This window comes from Anguilla rostrata, chromosome 2, assembly GCF_018555375.3.
Source record: "Anguilla rostrata isolate EN2019 chromosome 2, ASM1855537v3, whole genome shotgun sequence".
Lineage (NCBI taxonomy): Eukaryota > Metazoa > Chordata > Actinopteri > Anguilliformes > Anguillidae > Anguilla > Anguilla rostrata.
Window position 1 is genome coordinate 28,547,606 of NC_057934.1, and position 21,830 is coordinate 28,569,435.

Below are 21,830 nucleotides of genomic sequence, written 5' to 3' on the forward strand. Positions count from 1 at the left end.
CGGCTACTACAGGAGATTCATTCCAGCTTTCTCAGAGCTGACTAGTCCCCTGACTGATCTGACCCGAAAGAGTGCCTCAGATCTGGGCCAATGGACAGAGACATTTGACAGGTTAAAGCAGGAGTGCTGTAGTGAACAACTACTTTATACACCTAACTTTGCTCTCCCTTTTTGTCTGCAAACAAACACATCAACAGTGGGCCAGGGACCGATTTGTCCCAGGAGGTTGAGGGGGGCCGGCTGCCCTGTGCTCTACATTAGGCAGAAGCTGTAACATTGGGAGGCGAAGTACAGCACAGTGGAGAAGAAGTATCTGGCCATCAAGTTGGCGGGCAGGGCTAAAACTAGCATTAGGTGAAACTGAGCTTTAGAACGCAGACAGCAGTGTGTGCACTTCAGCGTGACAACACATTTCTCACAAGAATCGCAGCCTGTTGTATACTTAATGTCACTGCAGCGGTGATCAGACCTACACAAAGCAAGGGCTAGCATGATGTTAGCCTTCATTAATCACAGTTCTATGAGACCGTATGATGTAGCTACCACAGCCAATAGCACTGACCCATAAAATAAATTTTTACTGTTACTTGTTCAATGGAACGTTCGAAGTAAAACTGATCGATTACAGTCTATCCACCTGACATCTTTATAGTAAAAGCCAGGTTCACAGTTAAACACAAGCAGGTCAAATCGCAGGGAGCAACCGGCAGATGCTGCCAAAATCGTTTGCGAACGACACAACAGTACACTTGCCCGAATCGTTCGGCGAACGACACAACACTAGTTCGTTCGTTCGACTTGCTGTAGCGAATGCAAGGAGCGAGGAGTCTCTGGGGAGGGGAGTGGGTACGGTAAGGAATAATGGATAATAATCAAACATCACTGTCAAGTGTGCTGTTTATTTTCAATAAAATAAGATTTTTTAAACATGTCTCAAAGTAGGCTAGTCAGGGCTACTATTTTATCAACTACATTTTATGAGAAAAGGTAGGCAACGTACATCAGCACTTCCTATGTGAAGCAGCCGTTAGAACAAGTCACGGTACAGAAATCCGCATCTAGGGCTAAAACAACCCATTTTGGGAAATGTAGTGAAATGAAATGGCTACATGAAACCGATTCTTTCAAACTAAATTGTGTAGAATAAAATTGAAACGAAAACTTATGAATATATATATCCCCCCCCCCCCCCCCCCCCCACTACCCCTATCGACTGACACCAACCCTACTGAGGCCACTGATTCGGTGAACAAATCTTTTTAGTGAACTGATTCTACTGATTCAGTACACTGAAAAGAACTGTTTTGCCCATCACTATTGGCCACTTGGTAGTGCTATAAAAGTCAGTTGAAATTGCAATTATTAACCAATCAAACAATCAGAACTACTACTATGTTCGACCTACAGACTTGAAAACAATGTCAGCAGACATTGTGGTGGTGCTACCGACGTCAAAAATCCACTGTTTTGTCAGACGGGTCCCTTAATTGATGGTATAGGCTAACATCTCAAAACCCTGATAGAATACTAGCAACATCAACAAATAATAGCCTATACTTCGGGACAACTGATTTCTTGTTGGGGCGGGAGCGTTATGGGACCTAAACATTGGATAGGGGGGCGCTGGTCTGAAAGGGCTTGAGAACCCCAGATCAATATCTTAATCAGGCATGAAGAGTTGAAATGATTACAAGTTTGTTAGCAGTTTGGAAAACCAGTAACTTAGTAATACCGTCGGACTGACATTAAAATTAAAATTGTGTGTAAAACAGCAACACGAATCGTAGCTACAGTGCGGGAGAACTTTTGGAATAAAACGTAAAACTCAGCTGATTCGTTTAATTAATAAGGAAAAGGGAGGTAGCTGGGCTTCCCGAAGAATAGCGAGCCTCGCCAGGTAAGTTAACAACGTCGGAAGTCACGTATCCAGAATAAACAAAACTGGCAAATTCGGTCATCCTATGACTGAAAAGCGCTTATACACATCCTGAGATCAGAATGTAATATTAGTCTATTGACCTGCTAACTATGTAATCTATGACTGACTCGCATTAGCTAGCTGTTACTGTAGTATATTGTCTTTCTCCGGTAGCACCGATTGCGATATACGTTAGCAATCTCATGAATTTAATGGGTTTGCTAATTTGGTAACATAAACGGTTAGCCAACTCTGACGTCTAACTTAGATAGCCTAGTAGCTAGATAGCGTTAACCGACCAGTTTGCTTTGCTGATGTGGAACAAAGTCTTATTTAGACAGCTAACGTGACATCCTAAATGCCACCAGCCATTCTGGTAAACCGTGTTTTAAAATTGATAGGCTCGCTGCCCTATATTAATTTTAACCATTTCCCATTCGCATGTGTTAGTTATTCTTCTGGCAATGTTTGGTGTTAACGTTAACGTTAAGTTTCTTAATGAGTTCACCGATTTGCCATTAACTTGATAGTCTAACTTACTCAGCACGCACAAGGTTATCTTCCATTCTAGCTGGCAGGCACGCTAACGTTAGCTAGCTAAATAAACATTAGCTACCAAGCTAGCTACATAGGTTGTATAATGGAAATCATTGGGTTAAAACGAAGCGCCGTAGCTAGCCAGCTACGTCGCCAAATGTCAGCTTACCTGGTCCATATACATAGTTCACGTGCGACTATGTTCTTCGGTGTGTGTCTGATCCAGGGTTGTGATTTAATTATTTTTTACTGACTTATTCATAAAGTCATTTTACTCTTTCGAGAAAGCGAACCGACTTAAGTGTCTGGTTGTCTTTCTCTCCGGCTCTCTCTTTTCAATACCACATACTTCCTGCTGTTGTTGCTAGGAAACAGGAAATGTGTATCACTGAAATGTGCCCCCAGCACCAACTCTGCAAGCATAAGACATGCATTCCTTTCATTTTACAATTCACCTATGTATAAACTGAATAAATCTGTTGTAAATTAGGCTACTAAAAGCAGAGGCGGAAAATCCAGGTTCAAAAACTAAACCTCCTTCCACTATTTTGTTCCAATCACCTGGGTATTCTCATGAGCAAGATTCTTCATCCGGGAAATAGAACTAATTAGTGAAATAAGATAGCTGAGTTCACAGGTGGAAGAAATACGTCAGGACTTTTACTTTCTGACCCCTGGACTTCCCACTTCTGCATTAAAGACAGGGAAAACACACCTTGACTTTATGAAACTTGTGTTTCTAAATTATACAATAATATTTCTGTGTTATGCTCCTCTCTTTAAAATGTGAACTTGGGCTAAATCCTAAATCCGTTTAAGCACAGCTATTGTGAGGTGTCCAATCTTATCTGAAAAGGGCCAATGTAGGTGCAGTTTTTGTTTTAGCCCAGTAGTAAGGTTGAAGGCCATATTTCAGTAGCTGAATAGGGTGTTGTTGCGCTGGGCTAAAACAAAAACATGCACTGCCCTTTTCAGATAAGATTGCATAGCCTGGTTAAAAGCATGGATACTCAAATTTGGCCCAAGAGGCCAGTGGTAGCCTGATTGGCCAGAGATTTAACTCACCTGGTGTTACAGGTTAAAATCAGTCCTGATTAGAGGGGGGAAATGAAAATACATCAGATTTGAGTTTCCCTGACTAAAGGATAAAGAGAGCAACACAAAAAGCACCAGGCATATTCAAATCTGGTCCAAGAGGCCAGTAGTATTTCTGGTTTTATTTTCTACCTTAATTGATTAATGCCACTGATTTGAGAGAGACTTAACTCACTAAGGATTAAATCAGTCCTAGTTATAAGGGAAGAATGAAAACCACACTGGCCTGGAGGGCCAGATTTGAGTATCCCTGAAATATACCACACTTTTAAAAAGTGCAAATGTCTCATGTTTAAATATTTAACTATTTGCAAATGTAAATATGCCGTTTAACTCGTAATGACCACATTTTTCATATTACGTAATCTACACAATTCTTTTTCATGTTTGCAGGTATGCAGTTACACCTGTGCAGTACTGGTGCTCTAATTTTATTCAGTGCGGACAACGGTATAAAAAGCTGACAATGCAGACATTTGATATAATTGTATTACATAAACTGGCATACATTATATAATAGAAAAGCTTTTTAAAAATGCATATAACTTGATCAGAATTGAATTCCGTTCATATCTTAAACTTTACTTTTAACAGTAGGAGTTAAATCGCAACCTACTCGTTTGAAGTTTGGTAGGCTAATAAATAACAACGTAAAGCTACACGGAGAAATATTACTAAATTAAAACAAACACATAAAACTACATGTAGACTAGTAGCTATAAGAAAATATTCAGAATAACAGCCTATGTTTAGTATTTAAGACCCGGGACATAGCAAGCAAGTTTATATGGCATTATATGGCAGCTATCAAGGCTTGATTCAGAAATTGAGATGACCGACAACGAATTTAAATGTAGCTGAGCTCGCTAATGATCAAGCGATCTAACGAGTCAGTAAGAATATGTTTAGAATACAGGTTAACTAAATAACGTTTAAAAAACCAACCGGCGTACATATAATATGTTTTAATTGTTTTCGACAATGTTTGCACTTCTCCTGAACAAGCTATCACAAACGTTTCGGAACAAAAACTTTCTCCTCCCCTTGCCCTCACCGTCATGGTCCTAAAGCCCTCCCAAGCACCTCACATTTGCTCACTGAAGTTCTTCCTCTGACTGTGTAAATACCAATGTAGTTAACCCTGAGTTAACCATTGTAGCCATTTCTGACGTACTACACCAATAAAATTGGATGTCTTTTAAGGTAAGAACGCGAACGCGATATAATATCACAAATAACATACCAAACTCCTTACTGTATTAGCTAGAAGAAATGTAGCTAGTTAGTCGTCTCCAACGGCGCCGGTCGTATGGAAGTGATTGTTTTGCGGTCCTAAAGCCAGCCATTTTGTGTGAGTATCTTGTCAGCCAAGCAAGGTCGCTCGCTTGTTGTCGTTTTAAAAGTTGATTATAATGTGTAGCAGAAACTAATATTTTATGTACCATGTGATTCTGGATACGTTTGCTTTAATAGCAAATCCGCAATAGGTAATCTATTTAGAATAAGAGACATCAATTGAGACTGAGATTATTTTAACTTCCTTCAGCCACCAGTGTGCATCTCGCCTAATTGTCCCTGAGGTCCTAACGCCGGCCATTTTGTGACTGTATACCGTACGTATGTAGCGGGCAGGGTATTACAAATTACTCATCAATGTAGTCTACCAAACAACTACCAGTCAATTAAAGTGGTAATGCCGCGCCTTTTAAAACGAGTAAAACAAAATGTATTTGCGCATGTAGTATTGATACATTGTTAGTGGGAGTCTGAGGTTTATTAACAGTATCATTGTTTGAGCATAATAATTTCACATGACAAAAGAATGCGGGTTTGAGAAAGCTTTAGGCCATATCAGTGGCGCTGTCACGCTAAATTCTGTCCCCCCGACAAATTTCATCCACTATATTCCCGTCCGGGGTTACTTTGTGCTGTTACATTGCTCTGATTGGTCAGATCTCTCAGTCAGAAGATTCAAATTCAAATATGCTTTATTGGCATGCCATATATATATACACATTGAAAAACATAAGTTCAACAATCAGTAAACATGAACAGAATACAACAGTAATTTCACCCCCTGCTGATATCTATGTTTTCACTCAAAAAGCAAGTTTTCCCATTGGGCTCCTTTCATTTTGACAGCAAAAATAAAACACTTCCACTCAAATATTGATGTTAACTCCGTACATTATATTAGAAAGAAAAATCACTTATTGTTTTTTCGAGGTAAAATATTTTTTTCCTACCACACCGACAAAGATATACATTTTCTTAATTATTATTTATTTTAGCCAATGTCTGCACTATCCTCATGTACACTTAATGTAGGCGCGTGACCAAGAACACAACTGAGCATGTCTGTTGAGCAAAAAAAATGGTACTTCCTGGTCCTGATGTGCTCCCCATAGGTTTCTGTTGGAGTCGCTGTCTCTACATTGGGATGGCAGGTATGCCATCCCGCCAAGTTACGCCTTGGCGGGGGCATGCCCCATACCTATACAGCACCGAGAGTTTGGCACTTTTCAGGGTTCCCCACAGAAATAACCACAACAGCCACAGACACTCAGCCCTTAAAAAACATTAAATTCTGTACATTCTCACCCCATTTCAACAGACAGAATTCATAAACAACTTCACATGTCCACACAATAAAGCCCCAAACTAATGGGATTTCGCGTTTTCTCCTTCTTCTTCTTCTTCTTCTTCTTCTTCTTTTTCCTGCCACCAATCCCACTAACAACATGTCTCCCCATTGGACATTTTACTGACACCAGCCAAATCTTCACCTACACGACTCAATCAAAAACTCGCATACACACGCAAAATACCCATACCTTTTTACTCTGAAACATTTCCAGTTTAAACAACTAGTCTGCCTGTGGCCTAGTGGGCAAGGTTACAGTCTTGGGAACATGGGGTCCTAGGTTCAAGCCCAGCTAGGAACACGTTTCTTTAACCTGCTTTTACCCTCACTAATAATTGTCTACTACTTCTCAATTATTGCTTTTGCACCATATCTACCAGCCGTTCCCCGAACGTATACACTATTATGACGTACCGTCTGCACGTTTAATTGTTAACCGGCTACAATATTGCAAAGCCATATGGATTCAACGGGAGCTCTTCTGCGCTTACTCGCCTGTGTTCTTCTTTAAAACCACGGACAGGTTTGCTAATGATATTTCACGCATTGCATAGCTATGTCATGGTGCTGCCCCTAACAAAGTGAACGATTGAATCCCGCCTCGTCCTCAGACAGATCATTTCCTCTTTTACACTAACGTTCTCTTACGCTTATATTTGCTTTACCAAAACTCACTCATGGCCACCCATATGCATTTCATGACGGCAAATGTATTCCTTTTATTAAAAAGTTACACCAGTTCACCGCTGTGCCATTTCTACTAACTACATTTCTTCACTTGGCTACCGTACAAAACCTTCTTATCAGCAAACGCCACGTTTCTACATTCATGTTACCTCGCCCTGTTCTCTATCTAGCCACATACAAACAATTACTACGTATGTACGTTCTGCAACTCCCCATTAAAACATTACATTTAAAATCATGATTCACTCATAATTATAACTACTAGTACTGAACATGAAAAAAACACAGCAGTGCAATACATTTCACACGTTACTTAACCCTCCACTTTAACGGTTAACACTATATAGCGACTGTTATATATACCGTTCAATAAGGAATATAAGCTCGCTCATGGTCACTCCATTTACTTCGCACTATACTCCGTGATCATGTCAACCTTCACCTACATGCCCATTCTGCTAAAAACATATAGTTTCAACTACGGAATTTCGTAATTTCATCCTAATTTCTCTCACACTGTTGTTATTTTCTCATATGCAAAGCCTGCTGGGACATATGCGTCTGCTCCTATTCTCCACTATCATGTTTTCCGGTTCTAGTTTAGCAAAACAGCGAAGAGGATTCCTACCTGCAGATAAGCCTATCAAAATGCCTTATAAACCTTACAAACACTAAAAGTGCATCTCCACGAAATAACAGACAACAGAGCAGGACAGAAGGATAAACCTTACAAACACTAAAAGTGCATCTCCACGAAAAAAACAGACAACGGAGCAGGACAGAAGGCTACACAAGTTGCGACCTAGGGAGTTATAATTCTACGGGCTTGCTGATTCTTTTGTCAGTCAAGGCCAAGCGACCAAAACCAGACTTCGTTTTTGAAGCTCATTTCCTGGTGTTGTAGTTCCTGGTTGCTCACTAGCGCCACTACGGATGGCTCCAGTATAGGTGTTTTCATATCCGGTTTCCATGTAAGTCTACGGTACAAATGCGATCAAAATACAAAGTCAATAATTTTTTCTTAGAAGAACAAATAGTCATAATATGTGTATTTTATTGGTCTTATGACTGTCCATGGGTCGATTTCATGATTTATTGCGTCATTTGGGCACAGTGCCAATATTTGTTCTGGACCAATGAGGTACAGCTTGCGTCACTTCCGGATTATTGCGGAGGACTATGCTACAGTAGGGGCTACAGCCTATAGTCACTGGGGTGGGCGGTGGCGCTTCTTGGCCTTGCCATTGCGGCTCCGGCTACGGTCCGCCTGTGCTAAGTCTGAAAATGCAGGCATCCCATTTCGTGGTGATTTCATTATGGCGTGTGCTATTTACAGCTGCACTAGACGACCATAAAATAATCCTCCTCTTAAGTTTTTCGGTAGCCGAGTCATTTTTACTATTTCCTTTAGCCTACTTAACCAAATAATTACTTGGCAGAAAGCGTAATCAGCTTGCTATATTTGGTAGTCCAGTAGTAGCCTGTGCTAAAACAGTTCGCAACTTCGGCTACCAAGCCATTTGACTAGCTAGCTAACCTTAACCGCAAACATTCAATCTGTCAAACGTGTTTGGCGGCTTGTCAGTCGTGTACATTCCGTAAATGTCTACCTGGGCCATGCTTCACGCATGTGACAAAGCTACTATAATCCCGATTTTGGGATAAACACTTTTTCAGTTTCACGAAGCGAATTAAGAGTTTCAAGGTTCATTTGCTGAATATACAACACACGATGAAATCACACACACAGAATTTAACGAAATTAACCATCTTGGCATTTAGAAAGGAACGTGTTTTTAGCATTTAAGAGACCGACAAGCTAGGCATTTAAGACAGTGGTTCTCAGAATCGGTTCTGGGGGCTCCTTGCGTATATTGGCTTTTCTCCATTGGTTTTGATGATTTACAAGAAAAAAAATAATAGCCTAATAATAATTAGAAATTCAACGTAGGCTTATTTTTGTCTTCATGCACCAGGTGGAAAACTTGCCGTACAAAGTGCGTTGTCATATTTACACGCCTGCAGATCAGTTATTAAAATACTTGGTAGATTTGTTAATCACCGCTGAGTTAATTTTTATTCGGTAGAAAGTGATTTGCGAACGATCGGTCAGCTAGCGTCACCCAGCAAGTGAACACCACAAACGGCGATGGAGTAGCTAGTAGTAGCATGCTCATTAACTGACTGGCGAAAACCTACGACGATAACTTGCTCGCTTAACAGCAGATCTACCAGACAGTTATACGAAAATTTGCCTAGTCAAATCACCAGTAGCCTACACATCTCCGATTGATTGACCATCGGTGTAGTCAATGTTCTTCCCCTGTGGTTCATATTGCTAACGCGTGAGCTAACCACGGATAGCCTACCTAGCTCACTGGCAAGCTGATATGCTAGCTAAGCATATTCGTTTTGCTGAGAAACATAAATTGAAGATAACTGAACATAGCCTAATTGTATTTTTAATGTCATACATATAACGTGATTACATGACACAGTACAGTCACGGATGGAAATTAAACTCCGTAAACATCTGATAATATATTTTAAAACATAACGGCAGACAGTCAGCTAGCCTCGTTCAGGTTGAGGGGCTTTTCCGCACCGGACTGTCAATCAAATTGTAAAAATCACAAGACCGCTTAACTCTATGGTTTTGGCTCCAAATCGAGAAAATGGCCGCGCCCGCCATTGAGCTTCAAAACGTGTTTTAGAGACCCACGGAGAGTCAATGGGTGACGTCACAGTAGCTTTGTCCATATTTTTTACAGTCTCTGGTCAAGGCTCATTGGATGGACGTCAAATCCGTGAGTACATACACTGGCCATATTTCATCTGCGTTTCTGATGCGTTTACGCTTACGCCACTGCATCCTTTCTCACAGCCACTGTTTTACATATATAGCAAACCGAAACTGCTGAACGGTACACGCTCATCAGACTGTACAAATTCACACAACGATAGCCATAATCCACAACCGTTTCTTACAGGGTCGCATTTCTCACTCTCATAATAAAACGCTTTGCAAAAAGAAATGATATCTCATAAAAAACACGTTTTCAACGTACAAAAATGCCAAGTTACTCAAAAGTATTGATATCAAAATGACGCCAAGTTACGGTACTACAAACAATATAGGCTATCTTGCCTCACCGAAATGACATAAGATGTATTTCAAAGCAATGCTACCCAATATTTCCTCAGTTCTTTCAAGTCACTTGGCCCTGTGTTTTGTAATCTTACCATTTTACAATGTCATGCAAACTTTGTGTCAGATCAAAGAGTCAAATATTTCGAATTGCCTCATGGAACACATTGAAATTAATGTACAAAACTTCTGCTGAGTAACTACAGGAAGCATATTTCTCCAGAAAACATGTTTATACTTGCTTCTGAACTGAATTTGAGTAAATGTACAAGTGATTGTATATTTGCAACGTACAATAAATACTTGTAAAATACATATTGTACATACATACATAGAGAACTTCTTTATCCCCATGGGGACATTTCCCTCGCAGCATGTTACATTCACATTTACGAACACACACTTATACCAAGAAACATACTATCATTCACGCAACAGAAAGGCTGGGCAGCGAAATACATACATACCAATACAAATTTGACATATACACGCCTATTCAATCAATCTTGACTGTGAGAGAGCCATCCACACATATGTTTGGCCTGTCCATGTAGTGCATGCTTATACACAGGGCCAAGTGACTTGAAAGAACTGAGGAAATATTGGGTAGCATTGCTTTGAAATACATCTTATGTCATTTCGGTGAGGCAAGATAGCCTATATTGTTTGTAGTACCGTAACTTGGCGTCATTTTGATATCAATACTTTTGAGTAACTTGGCATTTTTGTACGTTGAAAATGTGTTTTTTATGAGACATTATATACTCTAAGGGGGGAACCAGTTTTAAGTGGGGGGCTAGAAAACGAGTAGGTTGCAATGACGTCATGATTGACAACAACGTCCCGCACTTAAGTGCTGATAAAATTGTAAGTAAGCCAATTTTATACACGAAAGGTTCACTGTTATCGTTGTTTTTGTGAGGTCAAATCCACACTGGCTTAGCACTGAGATGCAATCACACTTGAGTGACTAGCTTTGTACTTTGTTCACACATTTTACAGTAATGCTGTCTGTAACCCAGTGGCATCGCCAGAAATCAGTATTTGGGTGGGCTATGGAAAAAATGATAATCCCCATGGGCATGGATTTGAACCATAATCAACAAAATGTTCATGTAACTCAAAATATATAATTCTGCTAGAAATTTAAATAAATGGCAATATGAAGCCGAGCCTACTGTCAGATAACTATTGAACTCTGAGTTTAGCAAGCTAATTCGCTTAAATCTCCACAATGTGCCGATATCATAACAGAGATAGCTAGTGATGTCCTCGTTTCGCAGGCTAATCTAAGCAAACACATTTTTTTGGGAATCTGTCTTGTAAATTCAAGAATTCCAATTCAAGACTACAGATTGATGATAATTTAGGCTAGGGGTTTGTTACGGAATATATTGGCTGAAGTTTCGGATCAGTCCCAGCCAAGTTGTTGAAAATCATGGAAAATGAAAAAAGTTAAAGCAATCACAGTTTTTTCCACATTAATTTATTAAATTAATTAATAGATCTCATGCGCAGCAGGGGAAATAATTGAAATAATATGCATAACTGTTGCAACAGTAACAAATGCTTGAAGAAAAAAATCAACAGGTATTGTGGGATGTAAAACTTTTCTGTAATTTTACCTTTAAACTGATAATTTGCCTGTAGTGACAATTATTCCGCACCTCTGTTACAATTGTACCGACTAGCCCAGTGGTGTCAAACTCGTTGCCATGGAGGGTCGTGTGTATGCAGGTTTTCATTCCAGCCTCAGATCTTGATTATATAATTAGTTAAATTATTTGCTGAATTAGGGATGCAGGTTTGTGGCTTAGGAGGTCAAACCTGGTTTGGAGATTTTTCATAAAACATATTTTGACAGTTTATTTTTCATGTATAATGTTATAAATGCTACAGTGAAATCAAATAACATATAAATTGCTAACTTGCCAGAAAATAACGGTTGTTTGCTTTAATATGATTTAAAAAATTAGCCACTTTCCTCTTCTGTGTAGGCCTAATCACTAATTGGAGGGACACGCATCATTATTTGTGCAAATTTTAGGGTGGGGTTGTCCTTTTTTTCCTTCAACAACACAAACCAATATTTAGTGGTATTTGTACAATAAAAGCAATATAGTGTATGCAAATTTACTGGTATATATTGTTACGCGATGCGACATTAGCCTAATGAAATACAAACTACCAAAACGCTATAGGCTACTTGACAAAACGTCTCCAGTTCAAACCCAACGGCCCAGCAGCGTAAAAAATTCATTGCAGTTGGGGACTCGGTATCTACAAGGTGCATGTTCCCTTTTTCACCATAATAAAAAAAACACACATTCATAAAATTGTAATTCTTTATACCACACTGTCGGAAAGATCTTAATGAAGATTTACATGTAAAATTCTCATTGCTCAAACTAGGTTTACCGGTCTAGCTATGTCAGTAAACATTTAGCCTCTTTGCCGGCATAAATTAGGCCTATCAAAATTGAAGATGGGGGTGAGACCGCAATTTGTATGATGTTTCATTTCAGCAATATAAAATCCCTTCTGGGTAAATAAAATGGTGGGCGCCAATTTTTTTGGGTGCCATTTTATATCTGAAATGGCTGTTGAATTTGAAGCCTGTCAGGATGCTGGCGGATGTAATGTTTTTAGGACCCCTAAATAAAAGAGTATGAAACAAAAGCTGATTAACATCTAAAATCAAATCAATATGTATTTATATAGCTCATTTTACAAACAATTGTCACAATAAGCTTCACAGACAGGCCTGTCCTAAACCCTCACAGGAGCAAGCCTAAAGCAACAGTGGCAAGGAAAAACTCCCTGGTAACGGATGGGAAGAAACCTTGGAAGGAACCAGACTCAAGGGGGGTACCCATCCTCCTCTGGTCGGCTCAGGGTGTATGTTTAAATGACCAACACGGTCAGTCAGTCAATGTTCAGATTAATAATAATAATCAAAACATTTTGCAGTAAGTCTTCCTTGTAATAAAATGTGTAATTATGCCTTCAATGTGGTTAGATTTATTTGTATAATGCCACCATTGCTTTTGTAAACACGCTTGTAAACAGAGCCAAATTTATAAATTTTAAATAAAAAAGTAACATTGTTGAACTGTCAGTATACTTTTAAAATTAATTAATTAATAGCTTCATCTACTATAAGTTTGTATATGTCCTTGTTAAATACCTGTCAAAATTAGCCCAGATACCAAATTTGTTGTATGTTTGCGTGTGGAACGCCCATTGTAATTGCACTGCCGGCAAAACATTCAACCTCCCTACCCTGGCTCAATGAACTAACTGGCTGTATACACTAGCACTCATATATTAGATCAGATTAAAGCATTTCATATAAGGACTGAATGATCTTTGCCTGTCATTGTGTGCTTATCAATAAATGTAGCTAAAATTTCAGATGGCATAAATGATAATTCATTAAAACCAGAAGTTGGCATGAAAGCTAGAAACAGATATGGCCCTCGTTGCTCATCTGTGACCTATATTTATTAGGATATTTACCATTTTACATTAGGACATTTTACTCATGAATGTTGTGTATGTAACCTAGAACAGAACAAAGCGTTGCACTGAAATGAACATTTATTGACTATTGCCACTTTAACATTTTCATCCATACCAGAGACCTGCTCAGTGAAAATGGCCTCCTCCCAGTCAGGCAGTTCACCAGTGGCAGAACTAAACACCTCGTCATCTGCAGAGCATGAGGGAAAAAAGGAAATAAAGAAGGAGAAAGAAGAGGTCAAGGAGCAACCTAGAAGAAGCAGAGGTAAAGGGAAGCAACTAAAGACTATACGCCCTAACAAATGCTCCTCCTGCCATGAGGATTCTCCAAGTCCTTCGGGTCTTCACAGTCGTAAAATATCTGCACATGACAAGGACTGGCAACCCCTCACCTGTAATCAGTGTGAAAAGACATTTTCCAGTCGATCTCAGCTGTCCAAGCACCAGCGCTCACACTCCGCCCTGCGTCCCTTCCAGTGTCCACAGTGTCACAAGGCTTACAAGACACCCACTGAATTACGCAATCATGCCCGTTCCCACACAGGGGAAAAACCATTTGTCTGTTCTGAGTGTGGCAAAGCCTTTATGCAGGCTATCTGTCTGCGCATTCACATGACACAGCACAGTGGTGAGCGACCTCACTCCTGTCCCCATTGCTCCAAGAGCTACCCAACACTGTCAAAGCTTAAGGTGCACCAGCGCTCACACACAGGAGAGAAGCCCTATTTTTGTGTGGAATGTGGGAAGAGCTTTGCCGACCCCTCTGTATACCGCAAGCACAGACGCAACCACCAAGGCCACCGACCCTACTCTTGTGGCTTGTGTGGCAAGACTTACACTGAGCTAAAAGATCTGAAGAACCATGAGCGTTCGCATACAGGAGAGAAGCCTTACCTCTGCTCGGACTGTGGAAAGGCTTTCTCCCGCTCATCCTCTCTGGCTTGTCACTTGCGTATCCACTCTCAGAGTAAGCCCTACCAATGTGAGCAGTGTGGGAAGGGGTTCACACAGTTGTCTTCCTACCAATCACATCTGCGCACACACTCTGGGGAGAAACCCTTTCTCTGCCCGCAGTGCGGGAAGATGTTTTCCGATCCTTCCAGTTTCCGTCGCCACCAGAGGGCACATTCTGGTTTCAAGCCCTACCCCTGTGATAAGTGTGCTAAGCGTTTCCGACAGCCAGCAGATTTGGCAGTTCATCTACGGGTGCATTCAGGCCAGCGGCCATACAAATGTCAGAGCTGTGACAAGGCATTTGTGGCATCGTGGGACCTGCGGCGCCACATGCTGGTGCACACTGGGCTTCGACCCTTCTCTTGTTCTGAATGCGGGAAGTCCTTTGCTGAGCGCTCAAGTCTCAACAAGCACTGCAGGGTACACTCTGGGGAGCGTCCTTTTAAATGTAGTTTGTGCTTCAAGGCTTTTGTTGTCTCTTCAAGTCTTCGAAAGCATGAGCGTACACATCTGGCTGAGAGACCACCGCAACAGCAGGCATCGTCTGCATCTGAGTCTGCGCAGCCTTTTTCAATGTCCCTCTCCACTCCCACCACCCTTCCCCAGTTTTCATGCAGCCATTGTGATGCTACATTTGGCACATGGGAAGAGGTTCAAGCCCATGAAAGTCTCCACAGCATCCCTCCTCCACCTACCACCGTTGCTCTACCACTAGGTCCACACACATGCACTTTGTGCCAAGCAGAGTTTGTCCAACTATCTGATCTGCATGCCCATGAGAAAACCCATCCCAAGCCCCGGCCCCACATTTGTGAAAGCTGTGGAAAGGGCTTTTTGAACCAGGCTGGTTTGCGTAAACACCAGCGCATCCATTCACCCACCCGACCCCATGCCTGCCCATATTGTGGGAAGGCATTTTTGTTTGCGGCCTATCTTCGTAAGCACATGCGCATCCACCGTGACCATCTACCCTCTTCCCCACCATCTCAACCTGCTCAAATTACAAACACCCAACTCCTTCCTTCTCAGTCATCTGTAAATGCTGTTTCTTCATCCACTACGGATCCTAGTGCTATCTCTTTGACTGTTCCAGTGTCTGTGTCTCTGTCTGCATTCCAGACCCTGCCAGCCACTGTGTACATTGACAAAGCAGAGGGTCTCTAATGCGGACTGTATTTCATACATTTGTCATTGGCCTGCATAATATTCGGAAGATCAACTAGCCCTGGTCTTGAAGAACTGCTTTTCTTATGGCTTTTTACAGAATCATTTATCACCAGCATAATGACCACATTGAGAAAAGTGGAATGAAATTAAAATATGTTGGAAATGATCTACTATGGTGGCCACCTCTAACCTCTACACTGAAATTTAGTATTTTTTTATAAGAATGTGTATTTATGCCTTCAGTTCTCCACTGCTTCAAATAGATGTTGGGAGGGGTATTGTGAGATGAATGTTTACATTACTTTTTTCTAGTTGGCAAACTCTGGAGGATTTCTTTTCCATGCTCATTTAGCTTCTCTGTTGTCAACTTTCATGTGTGGGTCCTCACTTGTGTTGAATTATAGCGTAAAATATACAAAACCTCTGAAATCATGATGATCAAATGAGGATTGTTATTATTTCTGTCCTACTTTGCTACATTATGTAATAATACATTTTGAATTTTTGAAATAGTAGATGTCTTTCTGGAAAGTATACTGAAACTGATATTTCATAGTTCTTTTTTAATCCCGATCAACTGCAACAGGGCTGATATTATACAAAAATGACAAGATACTGCAGAACAATTAGTTATGAGGGATTATTCAGATCTGCTAACTGTGGATTACTACCTTAATTTAACCTGGGATCACCAAAGCAACGAAGAGAGTGACTTACTGTGGTAGAAAATTCATAATTATAAGAACACTGTATACCATCTTAGTGTGATTATGTTCCACGTATGAACTGGAGACCTATTAAAACCACGTCAGAATTAAAATGCTTTTGAAATAAGTGAGCGTGTTTGCTTTTTTTACATAATTGTACTTACTGAATAAATAACTATATTGTTTGATTCCCAGATGACACAGCAGCATGTTACTGATGAACAAATTCCAATCAAAAGGTAGATAGTATCTCACTTATTTGTTTTAGGATGATCTCATGTACTTTATTTTAAGACACCCCCCTACCAGAAACTTATGTGGCAGAATGTTGTATTGTTATTCAGTTGGAACAGTTTTTCATGTATTCAAAGAGTATATTTTAGATTTTTGACTTTCATTTTCAATGAGAAATATATGTATCCCACATCCCATAATACATTGAATGACATGAAGATTTAATTAGAGCCTGTCCTTTACTCACTTTTGTTGGCATAAACCTGTCTATTGCAAAAGATGTAAGCAGTATACTGCCAGTCCTCTGTTACATAATATTGGATCCACCTATATCTTCCAGTGAGTTACCACATCTCATTCATATTCTGTATAAAATTATTTTTATCCAACCTTGTAACTGGTATGATGTTCTAGCAGGCTATAATTTTTTTTTTTAGGTCTTTAAAAAAAATCTTTTTAATGCTTTTTTCAAAAGTGACGTGCAGGAAAGCGGCCCATGTAAATACACAACGCTATAGTATCATCATTCAACAACTTGTCAAGCAGTATCAGATATAAGTGTATGTATTCAGGTTAATTTGCATCAGCTGATTTCCTTGTAATTTGACTGATTTGACTGCATGAAGGGTGTGTTTACTATTTTTGTATATATGAGTTTGTCAAAACCACAGTGAGAAAACATTGCTCAGATGTAAGTGTTGCCTAATGTATGTTGACATTTGTATTTTTGCCTCTGGATTTAAAATTCTTTTGGCTCAGACTGTAGAGCTGATGGTGTAATCAGTTAATACAGGCATTTCTCATCTTAAAATGACTAGTCAGGTCACCCAGTTTCCTTTTAATCATCATGTATTACCATTTCATACAACAGGATATTTTCTGAAGTAATTCAGGTTCAAGCTTAAATAAATCCTTGTATAATGTTGAATATATTGAGTTAATAATATTGTGTCATTTTCAGGTATTCTGTCTGTAATATAGGAACCACAGACATGCAATATCATGTTTTCAGTATTGCTCAGGCTATGCTCTCACTCATGAAAAAGTAATTGCCCCCTGAAAGTTAATAACTGGTTGCATTAGCAGCAATAACTGCAACCAAACACTTCCTATAATTTCATATCAGTCTTTTACATCGCTGCGGTGGAATTTTAGCCCACTCATCTTTGCAGAACTGCTTTAATTCAGACAAATTGGGAGTTTTTTTAACATGAACTGCTCGTTTCAGGTCCTGCCACAGTATCCTGTTGGGTACAAGTTAAGACATTGACGAAGCCACTCCAAAACTTTAATTTTGTTTCTTTTCAGCCATTCAGATGTGGACTTGCTTTGGATCATTGATCTGCTGCATAATCCAATTGCACTTCAGCTTCAGCCCACGGAAACTGGAAGGATTTTTGCCCAGTCTCTTTCTTATTCTTGACTCATGAACAAAGCACTTAGCTGAGGCTAGAGAGGTCTGCAGTTCCTCTGGGATATTTTGTGACTTCATGGGTGAGTCAGAGACATTTTGGCCAATTCTGGTAAGATTTACCACTTTTCCAAATGTTCTCCATTGTGGTTCAGTGGAGTCCTAGTGCCTTAGAAATGGCATTGTTACCATTTCCAGACTGATGTACTTAAACAACTCGAACAGTTTATATATTCAAACACTTCCTCTTCTGGAATTTCTTTGGATTGTGGCATTGTGTGCTTGCAGGAACTTTGTGGTGATTACTCCGATGGTAAGGTTCAATATGAGTGAGGTTTAGATTCAACAGGCCTGGCTGCAATCAAGCCTGTGTTCAGTCAGCTGAATCTAATTATCAATTGAATTTGGTTAATTAGTTGATTGCATAACTAAGGGAGAAATCACTTTTTCACAAGGGTGATATGGGTGTTCGATAACTTTTTTATTAAATAAATGAAATAATGTAAAGGTGTTTTATGTTTACTCAGTTCCCTTTGTCTAATATTACATTTTGTCTAAAGAGTGTGATAAATATGCAATAATAGAATAAATCAGGAGGGGGCAAATACTTTTTCACTGTATTGTATACAGATTAGTTAAGCAGGTAAATTATGCAGGTAGGTAGATGAGTAGGTTAGGAAAGTAAGCATGCAGGCAATCCACATATGGGAAATTCCATTGAGTCATTGAGGCACTTGATGGTAAGTTATTTGGTATATTTTTGTGCATTTAATATAATTTATGACAGGACTACAATAAAAGTATGCAGTGTTCTAATAATAATTATATTTTATTGAGCTCAGATGTGAAAATGAACACAATTTTAGACCCAGATAACAGGAGATATATTGTGTGGCTTCTCAAAAACTGTTTACAAATTCGGTTTTTTTTTATTTTTTACATAAAGTAATGATATTTGCTATGATATGCTGGTTGTTGCACTAACTGTGACATCAGGACTCCAGCCTGAAAATATTACCTGAAAAAAAAAGCAGTGACATTTAAAAATTTAAATCACTGTCCTTTTTCAGATATTTTCAAATTGTTGCAGTGACCGATAACCAGCAGAAACAAAAATATCTATGCTTTGGGTCAATTGTTTCCTGCTGAACCATTTGCTATATCAAAGTGAAATTTGACGAGCATATCTATAAATTGGGGAAGAAAGTTTGAGAAGAATGGCCACCACAAGCCAATAGATTTCCATCCATTTTCTATGCCCACTTATTCCTGGTCAGGGTCATGCTGGAGCCTGTCCCAGCATGCATTGGGCAAGAGGCAGGAATACACCCTGGACAGTTTGCCAGTCCATCACAGAACACACACCATTCACTCACATTCACACCTATTGGCAATTTAGACTCCAATTAACCTGCATGTCTTTGGACTGTGGGAGGAAGCCCACGCGGACACGGGGAGAACATGCAAACTCCACACAGAAAGGCCCCAAGCCGAGATTCAAACCCACAAACTTCTTGCTGCGAGGCAACTGTGCTAAAATGGAAATTTGGATACAATGTTATGAAATGGCAATATCTATAAGTTTGTGGTTGGTAAGTGGATGGTATGACAAAAATATAATTATTGAGGCTAAATGCAAGTTCTTCACAGTAGTGATGCTGTGTAAGTTAAATATTTTCAGATTTCAGTTCAGCTGTTGGTATGTGTTCGAGAGGACTTTTCAGAGTGTTGGAATTTTAGTGTAAATACTCAGTGTCCATGTATCTGACGTCGGGTTTAGTATAAGAATTTACAGCAAAAGGCCACAAGGTGCCAGCATAAGAGCTAAAGTGAAATGATCATCAAGCCATCAAGCATGACGTTGCATCAAGAGCATATTATGATCAGTGAAAGACTTTGTTGCGATAATGTGTTTCATTTTATCAGAATTATACAGTGCCTAAAGACTTAAATGCAGTTGTGAATCTGAAATATTTCAACTTTTGTATGATTTATATTTTTAGGTGATTACTGTAGTACTTAAACTATAGCAATGCTAAAAACAGTCAACGATTACTGAGTACATCTTTCATAAAGACATGAAAATTAAGATGAAAAAGAAGATGCAGGGATTGGGCTGGGAAAGTGTCAGAAATTAGAAAATTTGCACAATATGTTATATATATATATGTATATATAAAGTTTTACTCGTATTTGAAGTATAATTATAAATGTAAGGTTGTCAGCGTGACAGAGTGTCTGAATGTAAAAGTTGATAATATGTTTGAGAATGGGATTGTACATGTTGTTTATATCACAAGTTTAACAATGTTGTAGAAGAGTTGTCTTTTCATTGACATATATTGAACAAGATAATATAGTTTACATTTTTCATGACAGCGAACTGCGGGTAATTGCAGAACGTTTTCACATAGACTAGAAACAACCAATTATTGATTCAATGAAGACTTTACATAAAAGAACATAATGACAGAATTGAGGAGCAAGAAAAGTTTGTGTACTTGATGTGTATGCACATATGTGTCGAAGGCATCACAAGACATAAGCACATAGAAATGTGTGCTTTTATGTGTGACCACAAACTAACATGAAGGATACAGACATACAGATTCTTCTTATGGACATAGTGTATGTGAAGATGCAAGTACATTTGGACTGTGAAGAAGCATGATTGTGCAAAAGTACATTTAGACTGAGAAGAAATAAAGAGATTTTTTTGGTCCTAGGCCTTCTGCAGACACCTTCAAGCAGGTTCAGATGTCTAGATGAAAACTATACTGAACAAAAATATAAACGCAACACTTTTATTGTTGCAGCCATTTAATGTGTTTAAATAATACCTCAAAGATGTGTTCTATGTGCACAAAGATCTTATTTCTCTAAAATTTTGCCCACAAATTTGTTTATATCACTGTTAACTAGCATTTCTCCTTTGTCAAGATAATCCATCTCCTGCACAAGTGTGGCATATCAAGATGCTGATTAAAAGCCATGATCACTACACAGGTGTTCCTTATGATGGGGTCAATAAAAGGCCACCCTAAAATGTTGAGTTTTTTGCTGTTCAACACCATGTCACAGGTGCCTCAAGAGTTAAGAGATCATGAATTGGCATGCTGACTGCCGGAATGTCCTGTAGAGCTGTTGCCAGAGTAATGGGTGTTCATTTCTCCACCATAAGCCGCCAGCATCGTTTCAGAGATTTTGGAAGCTCGGCCAACAGGCCTCACAACAGCAGACCACATGTAACCATGCCAGCCCAGGGCCGCCACATCTGACTTTTTCACCTGCGGGATCATCTGAGGCCAGCCACACGGACAGCTGATGAAACAGTTGGTTTACGCAACCTTAGAATTTCTGCACAAACTGTCAGAAATCGCCTCAGGGAAGCTCATCTGCGTGCTCGACGCCCTCAACGGGGTCTTGATTTGTCTGCAGTTCGGCGTCACAATCGATGTGAGTGGGCAAGAGCTAACCTTCGATGGCAATTGGCATGCTGAAGAACAGTCCTCAACAGTCTTCACTGAGGAATCACGGTTTTAGCTGTACAGGGCAGATGGCAGGCAGCATGTGTGGCATTGAGTGGGTGAGCAGTTTGCTGATGTCAACGTTGTGAACAGTGGCCCATGGTGGGGTTGGGGTGGTGGTATAGGTAGGCATATCCTATGGGCAGAGAACGCAAGTGCATTTTATCCATGGCAATTTGAATGCACAGAGATATCGTGATGAGATCCTGAGGCCCATTGCTGTGCCATTCATCCACCACCATCACCTCATGTTTCAGCATGACAATGTACGGCCCCATA

The 21,830-nt window shown here is 39.7% G+C and overlaps 2 protein-coding genes across 7 annotated transcripts in view; one reads left to right on the top strand and one right to left on the bottom strand.

Annotated features, from left to right (window-relative positions):
• Positions 1-3,002, bottom strand: part of znf646 (zinc finger protein 646) — a 59,104-nt gene extending 56,102 nt beyond the window's left edge. The window contains exon 1 of the mRNA XM_064324436.1: positions 2,625-3,002. The gene's annotated coding sequence lies outside the window, so the exon portion shown is untranslated. The remainder of the gene's footprint in view (positions 1-2,624) is intronic.
• znf668 (zinc finger protein 668) lies at positions 1,635-16,506 on the top strand. 6 transcript variants are annotated; one of them, XM_064324468.1, is made up of 3 exons: positions 4,099-4,753; positions 12,813-12,998; positions 13,670-16,506. In XM_064324468.1, the coding sequence occupies exons 2-3, from the start codon at positions 12,938-12,940 to the stop codon at positions 15,667-15,669; spliced, it is 2,061 nt and encodes a 686-aa protein (XP_064180538.1). In that variant the 5' UTR covers positions 4,099-4,753; positions 12,813-12,937; the 3' UTR covers positions 15,670-16,506. The 6 variants fall into 6 exon arrangements, with proteins under 6 accessions (XP_064180542.1, XP_064180538.1, XP_064180540.1 ...); XM_064324470.1 differs by having other exon boundaries at positions 12,813-12,949; XM_064324472.1 differs by lacking the exons at positions 4,099-4,753; positions 12,813-12,998 and adding an exon at positions 1,635-1,897.
• Positions 16,507-21,830: the final 5,324 nt, after the last annotated feature.

Bases quoted from the DNA above. Each gene is read 5' to 3' on its own strand.
- znf668 (XM_064324468.1), top strand. From the start codon at position 12,938: ATGACCAACACGGTCAGTCAGTCAATGTTCAGATTAATAATAATAATC. The intron at 12,999-13,669 runs GTAAGTCTTCCT...CATCCATACCAG, and splicing joins AATAATCAAAACATTTTGCA to AGACCTGCTCAGTGAAAATG.